Consider the following 18,165-nt stretch of genomic DNA (forward strand, 5'->3'; position numbering starts at 1 on the left):
ACAGGAATACATTTAATTTCAAAAGACATTAAAATAGAAAACAATTTGATTATATTTAGCAGTTTTAATATATATATATATATTTTTTAATCAAATAAATGCTGCACTAGTAAACAAAATATATATATATATATATATATATATATATATATATATATATATATATATATATATATGATATATATATGATATATATATATATTTCAAAAACATAAAATCTAAATTATTCCAAACTTTGACCGGTAATGTAAATACTTTGACAAGTCCAGACAGCTCATTACCGCCAGTCTGGAGTCTAAATAATAAACACGTAACCTTTTTTTTTTCTTCTTTGTACAAGAGTCTTGTCCTCTGTCTCTCAAATGCTATGGTGGGCTTAAAGGCATAGACTCGCGTCTTTGTGTTCCCTCATTAGCCTCGTGGTCCGTTGGGAGTGCTTTTTCCAGAACAGCTTGTTGTAGCAGAGTCCTCTTCCTGTACTAATCTCAAACGCAGACGGCCTTCATCTCTGCCTGTTTATTTATGATAATGCCCCTGTGTCTCAACAGGACTGGGAAAAGTTCTTTATTCCTGCATGCAGATTAGCGTTTTGGCAGTGGCGTCCCGCAATTACTCAACACTTACATCATCGTGTTTCACCTGGCCAATAATTAACAGGTAGCTTGGTAAAATATTTTTGGGGTAAGCATATGATTACCAGATATATGTCTGACCTGATTTTTGAAATGTGTGTTCCACTTCACTTTTGTCCAGTATTGTGATTCATGGAAGCAGTTCACCTTTCAAAAAAAACCCCACATAAATGCAATACTGTTGGGGACTCTTTAATTTTTGGCGATATTGTTGCACAGACCCAAGTCTTATTGCTTTTATTACATGTGCCCTTTCTGTTTCCTGACTTACTGAACCACACCAAGAGACTGTATGGGATTGAATTCACTGTCCCCTCAAGAACGAATGTCGTGCAGTACAGTATTCTCGTCGAGCATCACTGGGACTACAGTGATATTGCTGGAAGGCAAACTGTCTGGCTTGTATGTGAAGTGTTGGGGGACCTCAGTGAAGTGTTATGATGTGAATATGCACAGACAGTCTGGAGTAGTGAGCGAAGTTGCTATTCTATTAGTGGTCTTGATCTCATCCCCCCCCCCCCCTCTCTCTCTCTCTCTCTCTCTCTCTCGTTCTCGTTCACTACTTCTTGCTCTGGAAAGTATTGATTTTGATATTCAGAGGAGATATGGGAAGGAAGTTAACGAGAGAGACAGACACAGGCGATGTTGTTAGTGGTTAAATAGAGTGAACTTGACATTGCGGAACACACGGCACCAAACATTAATATAAGAGATATTAAAGTAACCAGACACCAGCCAGTCAGCATAACAAACAACTACGATATTTAATATATCAGCTAAACACAGCAGTAACATAAAACTGACTGAAAGCAAATGTAGGAGGGTAATGAATAACAGTGATAATGCATAGACGAATGCATTTAAAAGGATTATAATAGACATTTTAGCACATTGCAGTCTGCTTTTTATGGGCAGCAACATGCATTTAAAAAAGGACAGGACTGAAAAGTGTTATGTGAAAAGCTTTTTTTGTGATGTTTAGGTGCGATTAAATTGGATAAATCAAGTCTTCACAGTGAAAGTGAATGTTGACCACTGCTGTTTCTGATCACTTTTCATTTCCATGTGTGGAAAAGAACAGCTTGAGCAGTGTGCTAAACATCTTATGTTGTGTTCCACAGAAGAAAGCATGTCTCTGTTCACCCATACACTTGACAATTTAACAGTCTAAACAGCATCTCTTCTGATTAAATTTAGTCAAATTGGCATGATGCTAAATGGTCATAAACGTAATAGATATTCCTTTGAGTGTTCCAGCTCTTTTGAAAATCCCCTACACCTTTGTTCTCGCTTCTAATCCAGGTCCATGAATTATCATTAACGTAAACCCTAATCCCTTTTGAAAGAAGCATAAATTAACGCGCTAACAACTGTGTCCATATTAGAGTAATTGCCATTTACTTTACAGATTCTACATGCACCAATAAGAATAAAAAGATGATTTCTTAAACGAGAGCTTCAATCAGCAAGGGAACCACGACAGAACTCTGTCACCATGACAACAAGGGTTTGATCAGGTTGGGCCTGAGTGGGTGTGTTCGTTTTCGTTTTGTAATCTTTGATAACAAACACGCAAGTGGCAGCTAAGTGCATAACGGCGGAGAGAGACTGTGTTTCCAGTGAGTGGATACAGTGCCGCCCCTGTGGGCAGGGCAGAAGCAGGGCTTGTTTTAACCGCTTGAGCCCCACAGGGCTCCGTCCTCCCTCCTGTTCGCTTTATTCACTCACAGCTGTGTGAAACCAGCCTGCCTGATAGGGGTAGGTAGAGGAGTCAGACCCCACGGCTGATTACGCTGAATTCTATTACCACTCATCCATGAAGTGAATTATAAGGACAACCCACCGGTCCTGCGTGCACCAGTGACATCTCCTGCCTGCCGGCTTGTTTTAAACTAAACTGTAACTGAAAAGTCTGAAATGTTAATATATTTTGAAATGTTTTTTTTAATATATCAGAAATTGTATTCAATAATATTATAGTAATATTATTATATTATAGTTATTATCTTTCTATCTATTATATATATATATATATATATATATATATATATATATATATACATACATATATATAATATTTATATTATATTATATTTTTTTCTAAACCATATCAGCCTTTCAAATTAATAGAATTATGAAAGCCACGTGTCAGACGTGTATTTTTTACGTTATGATGATTGGCTGGCAATCAATAATAACACTCGTCTCGTCAGTGTTGAGCCGGCTGTCTATTTTAAGTGAGAAAGATGGGACTAGCTGTCACATCTGCTCACGCATGGCATTATTTCATGTTTCACACCATTTTACACACCCATCTTCCATTGTGGCTCAAATCAATACATTTATCTGTGTGTGTTCGACTGTCACACTGCTCATGTGCACGAGTCTTTGCATGGAGCGTTACTGTTCTGAATCATTTTACAACTGTGATTTTTAAAATACCCTTAATTCTCTGAGGGGTTGTTCGTTTTTGAAGGTGCTAATTGCAGTCTGGCTGCAGCTTATATAAACAACCACATTTGCGTTGTGGTAAGTGATTTGTTTTGAAAGATATTAAAGAAATAAATGGCTTTTACAGATCTATGGAATTCTCTGAATCAAATTCAGTTCCTGCATAAAATTGCAGTAAAAATGGTCTAATAGTAACTTTTGTGTATATATCTATATCAGGAGTTAGGCATGATTATATGCATTTATAAGCTTTCAGGTTCATTGATTTCTCCTTCACAATCAGGATGTTAAGTAAAGGAAATGCAGTGTCTGCTTTAAAGGATACAGAGCGCTGAGTGGTTGGCAGTATTCTCATACAACACATGGCAACATTTAACCTCTCCCTTGATTCAGGTCAACCATTCCATGGTTTAACATGGAAAGCCTTACATGAGCTGTCATACCTAATCCATTCTGGTGAAAAAATCTACCATTAAAGCCCAGCTATTTAAGAAAAACCAAGCTTCTCATCTCCCTTTAAGACATCAACTTTCTGATGTCATAGCCAAAATATGTGCAATCCTAAAGAACTGGGATCAGATGTAATCGATTTAACAGCCAAAATAACTGACGAATACACATTTGTATCTTAATTGATTTATTTTGACTTTTAAATTGGGAGTATTCAGTCATGCGGGATGCCATGTTGAGATCACATGACCATTTTTAAATACTACTGTACTCATTTGTTCATTTCTACAATGGCACTGGTTGCTCAGATTAGCTCTTATTTAACCATATGTAGTGCTGCTTCAGATGACTTCGCTTCACAGTCAGTTTTATAAATCAGGTCCTGCATATGGCTTGGATCGACCGCTTGAGAGTTAACAGAAAAACAAAAAAACAGTCTAAAAAATGCATAGGTTTCATGCTGTGAGGAAAGCCTTTTGTTGACTCAGAAATGACTTTGTGTAGATGTGAACACGCTGAATAGGTTTTTCCACTATAGAAGTCTCTTTGTGGTTTCTGAAATGCTTGAACAGAGATACAAAGTCAAATTTTATCAAAGACTGTGTGTTCGCGCTTCTCTCCGTTATTACGCCAACAATCCAGTCAGCAAGTTAGCAGTCTCTCTGTTAACCCATTATGTGCCGTTACGGCTGACTTCACCTCACAACTTGTATGGAAAGTCATTACTTGCTTTGTTGATTCTTAAGTGCAAAGATAATTGCACCAAGTAGGATGAAAGTACTTTGATTATTGTCTGCCAGTTCCTCTGAATTCTAATAGATCTAATTTTGCCTTTCCAATCCATCATCTGAGCCTCATTTCTCTCCTAAATTAACTAAGCTTTAAATGCACCGTGATGAATGAGCAGGTGCCCTCTTAAAACTAATGATAGTGTAAAATGTAAAAAGTAGTTTTAACGTGCCAAAGTATTGTTAGCTCCACAAAATCCTTTGTGTTTTTCAGTGGGTTTGTTGTTTCTTATTGCTGCATCACTGTCGCCTTCCACAAGATGCTGTGTTTCTTCTGAGCTTGTATCTGTCTGCCCCCAAGCACAAGGTTGCAGGCGGAGTCTGGGTTGTGGATTCAGTGGAAGTGCCCTGTCTGATGTTTAATCTGCTGTTGGGATATCTTAATTAGTCTTGACTCTGATTCTCTCAGAAGTGTGCTCTAGTTCATCAGGGGACCTGGGCCCCAGAGTCGCCGCAGTCCCTAACCACAATTCTTCAGTTAGAGACATGGAGGTCATCAAAACAAGCACTGAGCTTAATTATTTACCATACCCATCTAACAGCAAAAGAACAGGAGTACAGAATATCTGAAAAGTTATGTTGTATGATAAAGGACGAGGAGTTTAAATTTTTAATTACAAAATGTAGAAAAATCTTTCAGCCTTTCTTTAAAGGAATTGTTCTCCCAATTCTGTGTTTTGTTCTTCCACAGAATTCAAAAATGACCTTTTTTTGTACATTTTTATTTATTTATTTATTCACTTATTAATTTTTTTTCAGTTGAGTTCATAGTAACCACATGCTGTCAAAATCCAAAAAGAAAATAATAACAGTAGTTCATTCAAGTTGTGCAAGATGCACTACTGTTCAGATGTTTGAGGTTGGTAAGAGTTTTTTTGGCTTTTAAGCCTACCAAGGCGACTACTTTATTTTATTATTTTATTTTACTTTTTTTTTTTGTAAAAACAGTAATATTGTGTAATATTATTGCAATTTTAAATAACTATGAAACTATAATTGAATTATAAATAAAAATATACATATAATTGTAAAATATAATGTAATGAAATTTAATCCTGTGACAAAAAACATTCTTCATTGTTACACAATCCTTCTGAAATAATTCTAATATACTGATTTCGTATTATCAACGTTGAAAACAATTTCTGCTTAATAATAAGTTCATACTTAATATTTTTGTGGAAATCATTATATGTTTTTTCAGGATTCTTTGATGAATATGAATTTAGAAAGAACATAATTTACCTGTAAGTTTTGATTAATGTAATTTTTCCATAGTAAATAAGTTCATTTCTTTTTAAAAAAATCTTAAACTGACCTCAAACCTTTGAATCATACTGTATATTCTTGCTCTTCTAAGTCACATGAAATCTTTATCTGAAATTCAAGTCACTATTAACTTTTAAACAGCTTTCAAATCAAATATGGCACCTTTGGTGCATTCTTAACACCGTGATGTTTGGCTACTAGACACTAGCATACAGTTTAGTGTATAATGACATATTTCTATCAATTTCATCACACAGAACTATCCTTTGGCTTCAGAAGTTGAATGGACCAAATGTGAGAAAAAATAAAAATAAAAACCTTGCATCCGGTGGTAACTATGAACTGTTAATGTTGTGTTTTATGGAAAAAAAAAACATTGTTTTGAAAGTAATTCATGACAGAATGTTCATTTCTAAAGAGAATTGATTCCTTTAATCTGCCTGCTGACAATGTTTTCAGACCAGGGAACAATATTTGCGTGGGAAAGTCTAGAAATAGCAATCATAGACCATGTGCAAGTTCTGCCAAAGCAGCTCGCACATCTAAATTAGGTGTCTCGTCTCTTTGATGTGTGCGCGTCCCTTTGGCGGAGCATCATTTGCTGCAGAGGGGCTGTAAGAACAGAAGCCGCGCTAGTCTCCCCCAAGTCGGCTGTTTGAAGGTGACGTTTGATGTACCTCACGATCAATCCCTGTGCCTGTCGCACGCTGCGGCGGTAAAAGAGGAAACGTGGGAATGGGGCTGTGCCGAACGAGCGATCTGTCCTGCCCCCAAAGAGCTTTATAAAACACAGCCCATCAAAGTGACAGACGGGAGACCTCCTGCCCAAATTCTCGCCCACCTCACTTTCTTTTTCTTCCAAAACCTCTCGGTTTGTTTTGGCTTTCATTTAGGTTAAATTCACACATCAAAGGGGCCAATACGCGAATGCTAAATCGATCTCAGACGATGTTTTCAAAAAGCCTGGATGGCTTGCATTATCATCGTAAGTATTAGCAAAACATGTGGTTCAGGTTTCAGTCGGACGGTGTTGTTAACATACAGGTTAAAACCAGATATAATGCCCGGAGATAAACCGAGTGCAATGCTAGCATGTTGAAACCATATCTTTTTAGGTTTCCATCCTGGACATGAAGTCGGCCCTTCGAGAGTAGCACAGGGAGACCCTGCTTTTCATTATTAATTGCTGTTGACGGTAGCCCATGGGCGGCGGCTTGTATCCGTTGGAATAAGATAAGTCCCTGCTGCCCGCACCTCTGTCCTCAAGTCGGCCGACGCATATAAAACAGTCTCTCAGCTCGCTTGATTAGAACAAGGCATTGAAGAGAAGAAATGCTTGAGAGGTCGGTCGAGTAAAGTGAGCAAAAAGCCATCCATATTCAGAGCCCATGCCTTCCGCCCTCCCTGGGCCCATTCTCTTATGTAAGTGCCCTTGACAGACTCATTGTGAAATGATTGTATGCATTATTCCCGTTGATTGAGTTGAGGTGCAGGCCAGACACATATTCCTGAGGGCGATTGCTCGCCACACCTAGTGAGCCTCTTCTTTTTCAACGGTCTTATCTATTCTACCTGTAAAAAGAATTTTTGACGGCTGAACAGAGAGACTTTTTCCCCTCCTTTACATCCTCACTTCTTTCAAGCTTTGACAAGCTTGAGATGACAGAGTTGCTCTGTATGTGTCTGTGTTTTTCTGCGCTCAATTATTTATTTATTACCAGCTATTTGAGTGTTGAAATCTATGCAAATGAAATTCTGCCTGGCTAAAGAAGAGCGTATAATAACAGAGCTGAGAAAAAAGGGAGGTATGTCCCCTTTACACAAAAGAATGTTATAAGCGACGCTGTGTTCATTTGCATGATTAAGGTATGGCAGATGTTTGAATGCTTTAGTACAATCCCAACAATGGCAGTTATTTTGCGCTACAGCTAATGTGTGGAGAGGGAAGCCTGAACAATAGTTGCATGCACCTTTATTATTCATTATTAATATGCATGGTTCCATGTTACAAGGCGCATTATCTGTGCGCATCGATTTGTGGCCAACACATGAATAGAATAGTAAGTACGTAGAGCACAGATGTGCAAGACGATATTGTTATGGTTACATTGACTTAAATAATCAGTATAAAATCAACACTTTGGGGTTCTTCTAAAACTCATAAAACATTTTGACAAGGGATTACACAAACTATATATTTTCTACCTGCGATTGCAAAGTCTGAATTTTGTTTAACCATTACTCTTGATTTCAGTGTCACATGATCCTCCAGAAATTATACTAAGAAGAAAAATACTAATATGCTAATTTGATGCTCAAACATAATGTCTTCTTAATGTTTGGGATTCTTTGATGAATAGAAGAAAGTTCCTAGGAACAGCATTTATTTAAAACCGAAATCTTGTTACACTGTAAATATCTCTACTGTTACTTTTGATCATTGTAATATTTGTGTGTATATACTACACCTATCGTGATTAAACCCACCTAACGTTAAAGTTTTTAAATATACTTTTACATTTCAATCATTTCAAATTAAATCATCAAATTAACGTTGAAACAACATAAAGAAAGTATATTTTTTAATTGATGTCTCTAGGCAATAGTGCTTTTTCGCTAATATTTAATCATCGACTGTATGTAATGTTGACCGTACTAACATTACAGTATAACATTTATTAGACTTCAAAATATACTTTCTAATTTAAGTGAACTTAAATCAATCTTCACATAAACTCATTATAATAAATGTCATATTTAACTGTGCCCTTCAGCAAGTAGGAAATATTCAGAAAATAAATACATTTATCAAACAATTAATTCTAAATTAAATATGGATGAATCCTTAAAGATACAAAAGTTATTGATTTCTTCTTTTTTCAGCTGCGTTATTTGTCCGCTATTACTTTAAGAGCTCCCGCTGCTGAATATGATGCAAATCTGACATGCATACTCTTAGTTTAATTCACGCTTTAATATGAAATGATAAACATGAGCACTACAAGCACAGTTTAATGACAGGAAAATTATTTTTTACTGACATATGGCTTGACAACATCTTAACTTACTGCAGTTTACTGTTGTTCTACTGAAGCTGCCTTGTCACCATTTCTGCGCTGGTTTGACTAGCTCTGAAAAATGTTTGATGTGGTCATAAACATGTTCTGCGTCTAAATAAACCCAGTTCTTGTCGATAAAAAAGACACCATAGCAGCAATTATGAGTGGGGTGGCCAACCATAGCTCTGCCCCTTCATTAACAATTTCAATGCAATTAAACTGGAAAAATTAATCACCTTCGTTAAAACGTGATTTTTTTTGACAGCACTATATAAATATTTAACTGTATTAATTAAGCCGAACACCAGATTACTGCAATTCATGGAAACATAGCAATTGTTAATAGCCCGAGATGCTGCAATCACCGTTAAACGTGTATCTTCACGGGGTTCATTCAGCGGTCAGCACCCGAAACACAACCATAGTGAGAAATGACTTCCCACAAACAGGAACTGTAAAGAAACAATCACAGGTATCGCTCAGAATAATGGCCCTTCCCCCCCATCCTCACTGGTGAGTGCTGGTCAGTCTAGCTGGCTAAATATCTTTATGAGGTGAATTATACGTCCACCTCAGTGCCTCAAGTGGGAAATTACAGTAGATAAGTTAAATGGAACTGCTTGAGAAAAAAGGCAGACGGGGAAGCTCATCAGCTACGGGTTATGATTGCCAGTTTATCTCCAGGGCATAGAGGACTTCCTTTCTAAAGCACAGTCCATGACCCGCCAGTAACCCTGAACACATACACAAACGCACTTTCTGTGAATTCAAAGGTTGATCTGTCCATGTTTTTGCTAATTTGAATGGTTCCTTTTTCAAATGCTCGACAATGGTTTGCACAATAGCGCACTTTTCCGACCATGATTATTCTTTTTACTTGTATGAAAGGGTCTAATTTGTCCCATGCTCCCTCTAATTGCATTTGTATTCACATACACCTTCTTAAAATGATATGAACCAGTGATCCTCTTCTCAGCTGAGAGAGCTGAGATTGTTGGGAGTGAAAATCTTCAGGGATATGAAGGGAAACCTCACTTGTCAATCATTGTTGTTGTTGTTGTTTTTAATGTCTCCTCCAAACATACATATTCCCCTGGGTGCTGTTTGTTTGCCAGGTGAATGCATAGAATAGAAACAGGCCACCATAAAAGTGTTGTCTTAGTGCGCGTTTGCATTTATTCATTCTGAAGCTAGCCAAGCAAGAATAATGATAATCTTTTGTCAACATGCCCTTATTCATGCATAAGTAAAAGTAATGATTGTTTTCATCTCAGCGTTGTCTAATCTCATAGTCAAGCCAATATTTTTACAGGCCATTTTTACTGTTGTTTCAGTCGTGTCTCATTTTAGACACAAGTAGATAAAGGTTTATGATAAATCAATACTTTTTTATTTTATTTTTTTGCAGCAGCAGAGGTTTGCGGTTGTATTTTTAGCTTTTTGGTTATTTATGGATCTCGAATATAATGCAGATACCCTAAATTGCTGCCATGCCATATGTTGTGTATAAGATGTTTTTTTGTTTTTGTTTTGTTTTTTAAAGAAAGTGCATACTTGTTCCCCTGGAAGCCCATCCTGTAATACAAAAATGGAGCGCTCATAAGCAAAAATAAATAGCATGCATTGCATGAAATAAAAATACACAAATGACTTCTTGATTATTTATACATGTGTAGATATCATGCACACGTTGTATGGCTATAGCTTTAGTTTCATGAATTTATAAATGGTCTGTTCTGGTCCTCCATCCTCTAATTGAAGAGTTGTTGCTCTAGTGGTCCGGAGGTTCATGTATTATGCATAGAAAACAACTGGGCGCAGGCTACATTATGGTCCTATCATGCTAGCCGTGTCCTGCTGGTATGGGGAGAGATGATATTTCATATAGTTACAGCCTCATTAAGGGGCCACACTAACGGCCAAAACACACACACACACACAAACACACACACACACACACACACCCTGGACAGCATGCTGTTTAAGCAGCTCTGCTGATGTAGCCATGACCCTAGAGATCACCACTGCTAGTATTGTCTTGTCTCATTGTCATTATGTGATATAAGTGTTGTAAGCCTCAAAACAACACACGGTATGCTGTTCTGAGTGAAGAAATTTAATTAAATGTCTTGATTTTCTCTCTCTCTCTCTTTCTCTCTCTCTCTCGGGAGAGTTCCCAAATGACCTCCATTTCATGCTGAGATTTTCAGTAGATAATCAACGATGAAAAAACTGCATTGCAAGGGATGTTGAATTAAAAGAGCATACCTTGTTAATCTTTAACAGGCCATTAAGTAAGGTTTGTGAATATTGTGCTTTAAGGTGACCGAGTGAATAGAGTGAAGTTTCAATTCCAATTTGCATTAGCATTATGTGTCTTCCATAACACTGTCTGTATTATATCTTTCTTAGAAATGTCCTATTTTAAGAGAGAGAGTGAGAGAAGCTATTGAAATGTGTCTGTCTGTGTACACCCTGAAAGGCAGCTTGTCATTGGTGGATAGAACTGAAACTGGTGAGAACACATCAATAATTGACCAAGCTTTTATTCATAAAGAACAGGATTATGTAATGAGAAAAGCACTCAGACACCCCCCCCCCCCAACCCCCCCCCCCCCCCCCCACACACACACTTCCAGATCTCATTTGCCGAAGCACTAAAGATAGAAATCTTTGCCTGAATAATGCAAACACGCTCCTCGTTCCCGATCCTTTCTGTACACAGACTTTAGCTGAACAGATGTGTGCGACAAAGTCTCCGTGCATTCACCATGACAGCATTAACAGCTGATCTTTAGTTATGTTAGTTGTGTACAAAAGAAAGAGCTGTTTACTAAAAACAAGAAGTTATAATAAACCATAGAGAGAAATCATGTCTTATCATCTATCTATCAATCGATCTATCTCGACTGACAGACTGTTTTTTCCTTCATCCTTTCACTATTTTGCTTTTTTTCTAAGATTTAAATGCATGTAAAAGGTCAGTACTCAGACGATTCCTCTGTTTTCTCTAATTTGTCATTATCTTTCGTCCTTGTCCATTTGCATCATGTCTGTAAACTAAGAAAAGTAGACTTGGCTATTATGCCAGCAGGTACTTACTGTACATGCTTAGATATACATCTTGTAAGACTTTACTCTGCAAATAATCTGTGATTTCAATCATAGATGTTGATAGAGAACCCAGAATTCTGGAATGTACCAAATGAGTTGCTTATTCTATTTTATGATGCACTGTTGTGTTCACTAACTAGCACACTTCCAGTACTGTTCTGAGAGCTGGGGCTAAAGTAGTGTGCTGACCAGAAATCAGTTAAATTGTCAGGTCAAAGAAAGCAAAGATGTGCAGCATAGTCTGGACCAATGAGATTTCAGTATGGGCGGGGCTAATCAGTTTGACACAGCAGGAAGAGAAACGGAGCAGCTGAGTCTGACAAAATATCACTCGTGGTTGCACTTAACCAAAACCATTCATATTTTCCATGTTTTTAGAAGTGCACGTACTATCTCAAATTCACAGCTAATAATAATAATAATAAAGAGTTCTCTGTTAAGTTGTCTTGTTACTTGTCTGCTGTAAAATGCTGACTGTACAAAAAGTGTGGCCTTGCAATGCGACCTGTTTATTGTTATTAATTGCCAACTGCCGCCCACCTTCCAGGGCCTGGAGGAGTCAGACAGGAAGGGCTACATTATTTCTCTCTCAGACTCATGCGCAGCTTCCTTAACTCCCCTGTCATCACGGCACTGATTGAATTAAACCAGCCTGCTTCCCTCAGCCTTCTCGCCTCAGACCAGCCTCATGCTGACTGACAACCAACACATTACTATGCACAAGCAGCAGGAGGACGGCTACGAGCAGATATGAATGTATGAATAGATAGATAGGATAAAAGGACGGAGTAATTGATTTTCTATCTGCTCTTCCATTTCATTAACTGAATAAATGTACTTGATTTTGGGCCGTTTTTTGGCTTGTTCAAATCAGCCCCTTTGTTCCATTGTTGGTTCTTCTCATTGTTGGTTGACTGTTGTTTTGGTAGCATGATAACTTTGCAGAAGAATATGCTGTTTTGTACCCAGTAGAATTGGGGAGGTGCGGGAGCGTTCCCATGATCCTCGGCAGTTCTGAAACAGTTCTATATGTCATTCTCTTGTATAACTTGCCTTTGACGATCTGACAGGGCGCTTTGTTTTGTTATTGTTTGTCATGTGGGATTTGTCCTGGTGTTAAGCAGTGTCACAGTTTTAATTGAAAAAGTGTGTTATCTACAGTGGCACGTATTTACATTCTGAATTATACACACAGAGCTTTAAGTTTGTTGACGATGTATAGACATAATCCACTCTGTTTTTTTTTTCTTCTTTCAGATGTGATCCATACTGTCGGCCCAATCGCCAGAGGAATTTTGGGCCAGTCTCAAAAAGATGACCTTGAATCATGCTACGAATTCTCCCTCAAGCTGATGAAGGACAATAACTTGAGATCCGTGGTGAGTATAAAACCTTTAGACTTGACTTTACAAACAGTCCACTTCAGACAAGCAGCAAAATAACAGTTTTGAAGGTGATTGTACAGTGGTTATGTTGCTGGAAAACATACTGCCTTGTTTGCACATTTATTGTTGATCATTGGAATGTTGCAACACAGCCTTTCAGCAGGGCCTGAGGAAAAAAAATAGATAAAGATACAAGCAGGCAACATTTTTTGTTGGTTTCCACAAGGGTTTTAGTGGTTGTGCTGTCGTGCCCTCCTCAGTGACTAACAGTTGCACTTGCTGTTGTTGCAGCATTAATTCTCACATTTTGTAACATGAAGCAGTTCTAAAGCCAGATGTTGAACGTAATTCACACTTGGGCGGTTTTTACATGCTTTGTTTTGTTTTAGATAAAGTCTTTGTCTTTTGATGAAAATATTTCTTAAATGTCTTTAAATATTTCATCATTTCATATTTATTTCTTCTATTTTATGAATGCATGTTACTGTTCTTATTGTGAATAATTCATCAAGCATGTGTCATTTTTATTTTTGCATTATTTTGCCCTCTTTATTTTTATCTCAGTGTTTTCTGTTAAAATGGCACATTACTGTTTTCATGACATATATCAATAATTTAGTCTGTGTAAAACCCATTCTCTTTTTACCTTATTCTCCCAGAACTCACATTCAACTGATCTGCTTCCATTCAATAATCAACCGCTGCTTAGCATTAAGTCCCAGTCATACTTTTTTTTTTAATCAGTTGTCCATTTACACATTACAAAAATCTATCACTACTTCCGTTTCATCGTTATTTTTAACTTAGCTCTAAAAACTGACAAACCATAATCGTATCAATTGAAAATAACATTTTGTTGAGAAAATGTCAAATTAAGCCAAATATTTAAACATTCCTGAGCACACAGTTGAACTACAGTAATTTTGTTTATTTTTATGCTTTGGTAATCCATTTAGCTATCCATTGTCCATGTTTAAATGTTTTAGTGTATTGTTACAGAAAGAGTGTATCTCAAATATTTTTGTCATGGTCCTGTTGACAGTATGTTTTAATTAACGTCTGATAATTATCATCATAATGCTGATTTTTTGGTAACATCCTAATTATAACTTAGGATCACTGGATCAGAAATATTTTTGTTGTACACTATATTTTGAGTGCAATTACGGAGTTAGATTTGCTTGTTCATGTATATTTAAGTGTCAGGGTCGATTAATGCCAACTATCTGGCAAAACATTCCCAATGAAGTCGTGGAAGGAAATCGTAAAAAAAGGTGTTAGTTTGCTCTCTAACTTTTAAAGAACCATGCACACTGTATGTCTTATAGCCATTGAAACAGCTGGAATGGATAAGGCTCATATTTTCCATATTGCAACTATGTTCAGACTGTTTCTCAGCTCTGTAAATTACCAGACAACCTCAGGCTTTAATAAAGCTGGCTAAAGACCAGCAGCTTTGGACCAGGAAGACGCAGAGTCTGATCGTGCGCTGTTCCAGCTGCTGACCCTATCTCCACCATCTGGTGCGCATGAGTTATGGATCTGCTTTAATCCATGGTGGCCACAACCAGAGGGGCCGTGAGCGAGACAGACCAATCAGATCCTCCATCCGAACCAGCAGAGGCCCCTGAGAGGATCTCTCACAATTAGCAATGATGAAACCGTCTTTGCGGGACAAATCAGTAACTCCGAAACTTGATGAACCGCTTTAATCTCACCGTGAGGATGGAGAGGTCTGGCGTTATCATCATTACAAGGTTAAAATGGCATGGTTAAAGTTGCACAGATTCACTTCTGGTTGCGGGATTTGCGCATGCCTCGCACGCTTGACTGACTGGGAGTTAAGTGCTAATTAGCGATTCTGTTTACTCCGTTTTATCTTATGGTGTACACAGCCCTTCACCGCTGCAACCCACGTAGAAGGTCATGAATGAGTCTGGGGGTTTGGGATATATATTTACTCCCACAGCATAGCCCAGAGATTCTTCAGAAGCCAGGAAAGGGGCTGTGCATCCTTCGCTCTATATTTGTTTACCGTTACAGTACCCACTCTCTTACATGCATGTTCCGCACATGTATTTAGCTTCCCTTCTCTATTTATTGATTCAATAATTCACATATTGACGTGAAACAGTGCTCTGCTTTTACTCTAAGGCAAGTCCGGTTTGGTGGGACATGTTTAGACAGCTGCTACAGATTATTTCTGCCCGGTTTGATTGACTTATGTCTGTCCGGTGAGTTTTGCTTGCCGTTATGCTCGAGTGCTTTAGTGTATGCATGCATTTAGTGTTAGTGGCAAATGGTGAAATTATAAAACTTCCCCCGTTTCTACGGTCTATGTCAGTCGCTGATTTATAGCAGAGGTTCCAGACCACTTGCCTGGTAGATTAGTGCTAAACTCATTGGCGAATCTGTCACTTAGAAAGGAAGAGTAGTGGATGTTTCTAGAAAAGTAACGGTTCACCTAGTGGGATGCTGGAGAATTGCAAGGCGATTTGAGACGTGAAGGAAAAAAATTGAAAAATTCATAAAAAACGTAAACATGTTCAACAAAAGATGGGAATTGGATGAGCTCTCAAGCTAATCCTTGTTCTTGAGAGCCCAAAGACAGCCCCTGAGGCAGAGAGAGATCTGAACATGTGCTGCGGCCCACATGTGCTGCACAGACAAATTCCCCTTGATTATCTCAAGCGATGGGGACCCGTGAACGTATTTTCTGACAGGAAGAATCCAGTGCTTTAATGTTTGTACGAAGACCCTGAAAGCATAGTTGAAATTGTATGGATACATGAGTGCAAGTTAACTGTGAAAACAATCCTAACATCATTTTTGTGAATTACAGTCCAACTCTGCTGTCATTATTATTATTTTAATTATTATTAGCAGTGGTGATTTCTGAGCACCATATGCTGAACTGAATGCTTGTTTTCATTGTCATTATAATTTTTAGGATTTGAATCACCCTGAATATCTTTAGACAGGTGTGTTATCTGCAGGAAAGGTTAGAAGGTAAGCATCGATGCGCTTGTCGCTTGCCAACAAACACTCCTGCAGATTGGGATGAGTAATGTTTTACTGGAAGCGATAGCTTAGGGCACATTAGTTTAGCATGCCACCTGTGTTTGCACCGTGAAGCTGAATAAAGGATGAGCCTCATCTTTAGAAATGACAAGCTCTCACAGCCAAGATGCTTAACCTCCAGAATGTGGTTTAACACTTCTTGGACCAGGAGCGAGAGATGGAGGACTCTCACTCTTCATCTCTGTCGGGTTTTGCTGTTTCTGCTCTGTTCAACATTAATACTGGGAAAGATCCGGAGTTAACCTAGTGAGGGTTTGAGAGCAAGGATGAGTTTGATTATAAAATTTCAGTGTTATTGATCCTATTACTTAGCAATTATTTTAGTTTTATTATATTACATTTTAGTTTTTATGTAGTTTTGTAATTTTTATTAGTATTGGATTTTATTTGTTAGAATTTTAGTAATTTTTAGTATTTCAACAAAGGTTTGTTTCTATAAACGACCAATTTCCAGTTTTTCATCTAATATATTTTGTTTTATTTACAATCTGTGCATCGATCTGTCTGTCTATTATTCTTTAACTTTGGCTTTTTCATTTAAAATTTTGTAGTTTCTTACTTAAAAAAAATAGTAATGAATTTCTTTGGTTTTCAGTTTTTGACTTTTTGACATAACTTTTCTCAAACCATACCAATATGGTTCTCTTATAATACTACTTATTCAACTTTTAGTACTCTTTGTGTTTTAAAAGAAGTATGCTGCTGTGTGTATGTAATAAAGTGTGATTAAAATCTAGCATATCTGGTCACACGGCTCCCATGTGAACTTCTGTGCTCGGCTCGTTTCTGCGACCGAGTGAGCAATCTGTCACGTTCCCCCCGGAAGCCGGTTGGAGCCACGTGTGACCGCGGCCTGGTCTGAGGACATCAGTAGAGCTAACCGCGCTCCAGAACGCTAGCATGGGGAATAGTGGGAACTGTGGCTCTGGCGCAGTGCTTTTACCATGCACCCATGAAGCCACAAAATGCTCTACGGCGCTGAGAACTGATAATTTATGGTGTCCCTTGTCTCGATCGGCTGGCTAGATAAAAAAAAAATTGCTGCCGCAAAGAACTCTGCTTATGTGCACCATAAGTGGTAGTTGCTCATATGGGCGGTGTTGTGGTAAAATGAAAGGGACAAGTGAGTACAGATCGCAAAATCAGTCAAGATAATAAAACTGTCTAAATGGCCTGGGTGGGAGGAGTTTTGCACTAGTGTTCTGTCAATAGTATGAGAGCCAAGAGACATTAAATGCACGACACTTGCAGGGGTATTTTGGGACAGCGAGAGCTTGGGGAAGCAGTAGTGTTTTTTTTGTAACTTTGTTAATGAGAGAAGACTTGATAACAGTTGCGAAGAACAGAAAGAGAATAGAACCACATAGCAGACAGTGTTGCTGATAAAGCATTCACACTTTGTGATTAACCAGGGTGTTAATTGTCAGACTTTTTTTTAAGCCTGAAGCACTTAAATCACTGGTGGAAGAATGAAAAGCAATTGCTATTTAGCTTCTCTACCGTTCAAAAGTTTGGGGTTTGTAAGACTTTAAATGGTTTTGAATAAAGACTCTTATGCTCTCCTAGGCTGCATATATTTGATCAGAAAACTACTTTACAATTATTACAATAAAAGGGAAAAGAGTAAAATCAATTCCTGATGAGAATCAAAAAAGTCAAATGACTTTTCTGATATGAAATTATTATTTATATTAATATTTTTTTATACATTTAAAATAATAAATTATTTAAAATAATTATTTATTTTATTATTCGTGCAAGTCTTGAATCAAATTTTTTATTTTTACTCCCAACTTGGTGTTTTTTGTGACAAAATTTGTATAATCTGGTTGAGATCTGGATATTGGGATCATTTCATATAGTGTTTTTTCTCTCTCTTTTTATACATTGAATTGTAGCAGAGGTAGTTGTGCATGTATTTGCATGTATAGCAATT

At 37.6% G+C, this 18,165-nt stretch overlaps 1 protein-coding gene across 2 annotated transcripts in view; it reads left to right on the top strand.

Moving 5' to 3' along the window:
* The window catches only part of macrod2 (mono-ADP ribosylhydrolase 2), a 489,520-nt gene that overhangs the window by 305,578 nt on the left and 165,777 nt on the right, over nucleotides 1–18,165 (top strand). For both annotated transcript variants that reach the window (XM_026223581.1, XM_026223582.1), the window contains exon 6: nucleotides 13,021–13,142. In XM_026223581.1, the coding sequence (XP_026079366.1) occupies nucleotides 13,021–13,142 (122 nt within the window). The remainder of the gene's footprint in view (nucleotides 1–13,020; nucleotides 13,143–18,165) is intronic.

Source organism: Carassius auratus, chromosome 38 (genome assembly GCF_003368295.1).
Source record: "Carassius auratus strain Wakin chromosome 38, ASM336829v1, whole genome shotgun sequence".
NCBI classification, from domain to species: domain Eukaryota; kingdom Metazoa; phylum Chordata; class Actinopteri; order Cypriniformes; family Cyprinidae; genus Carassius; species Carassius auratus.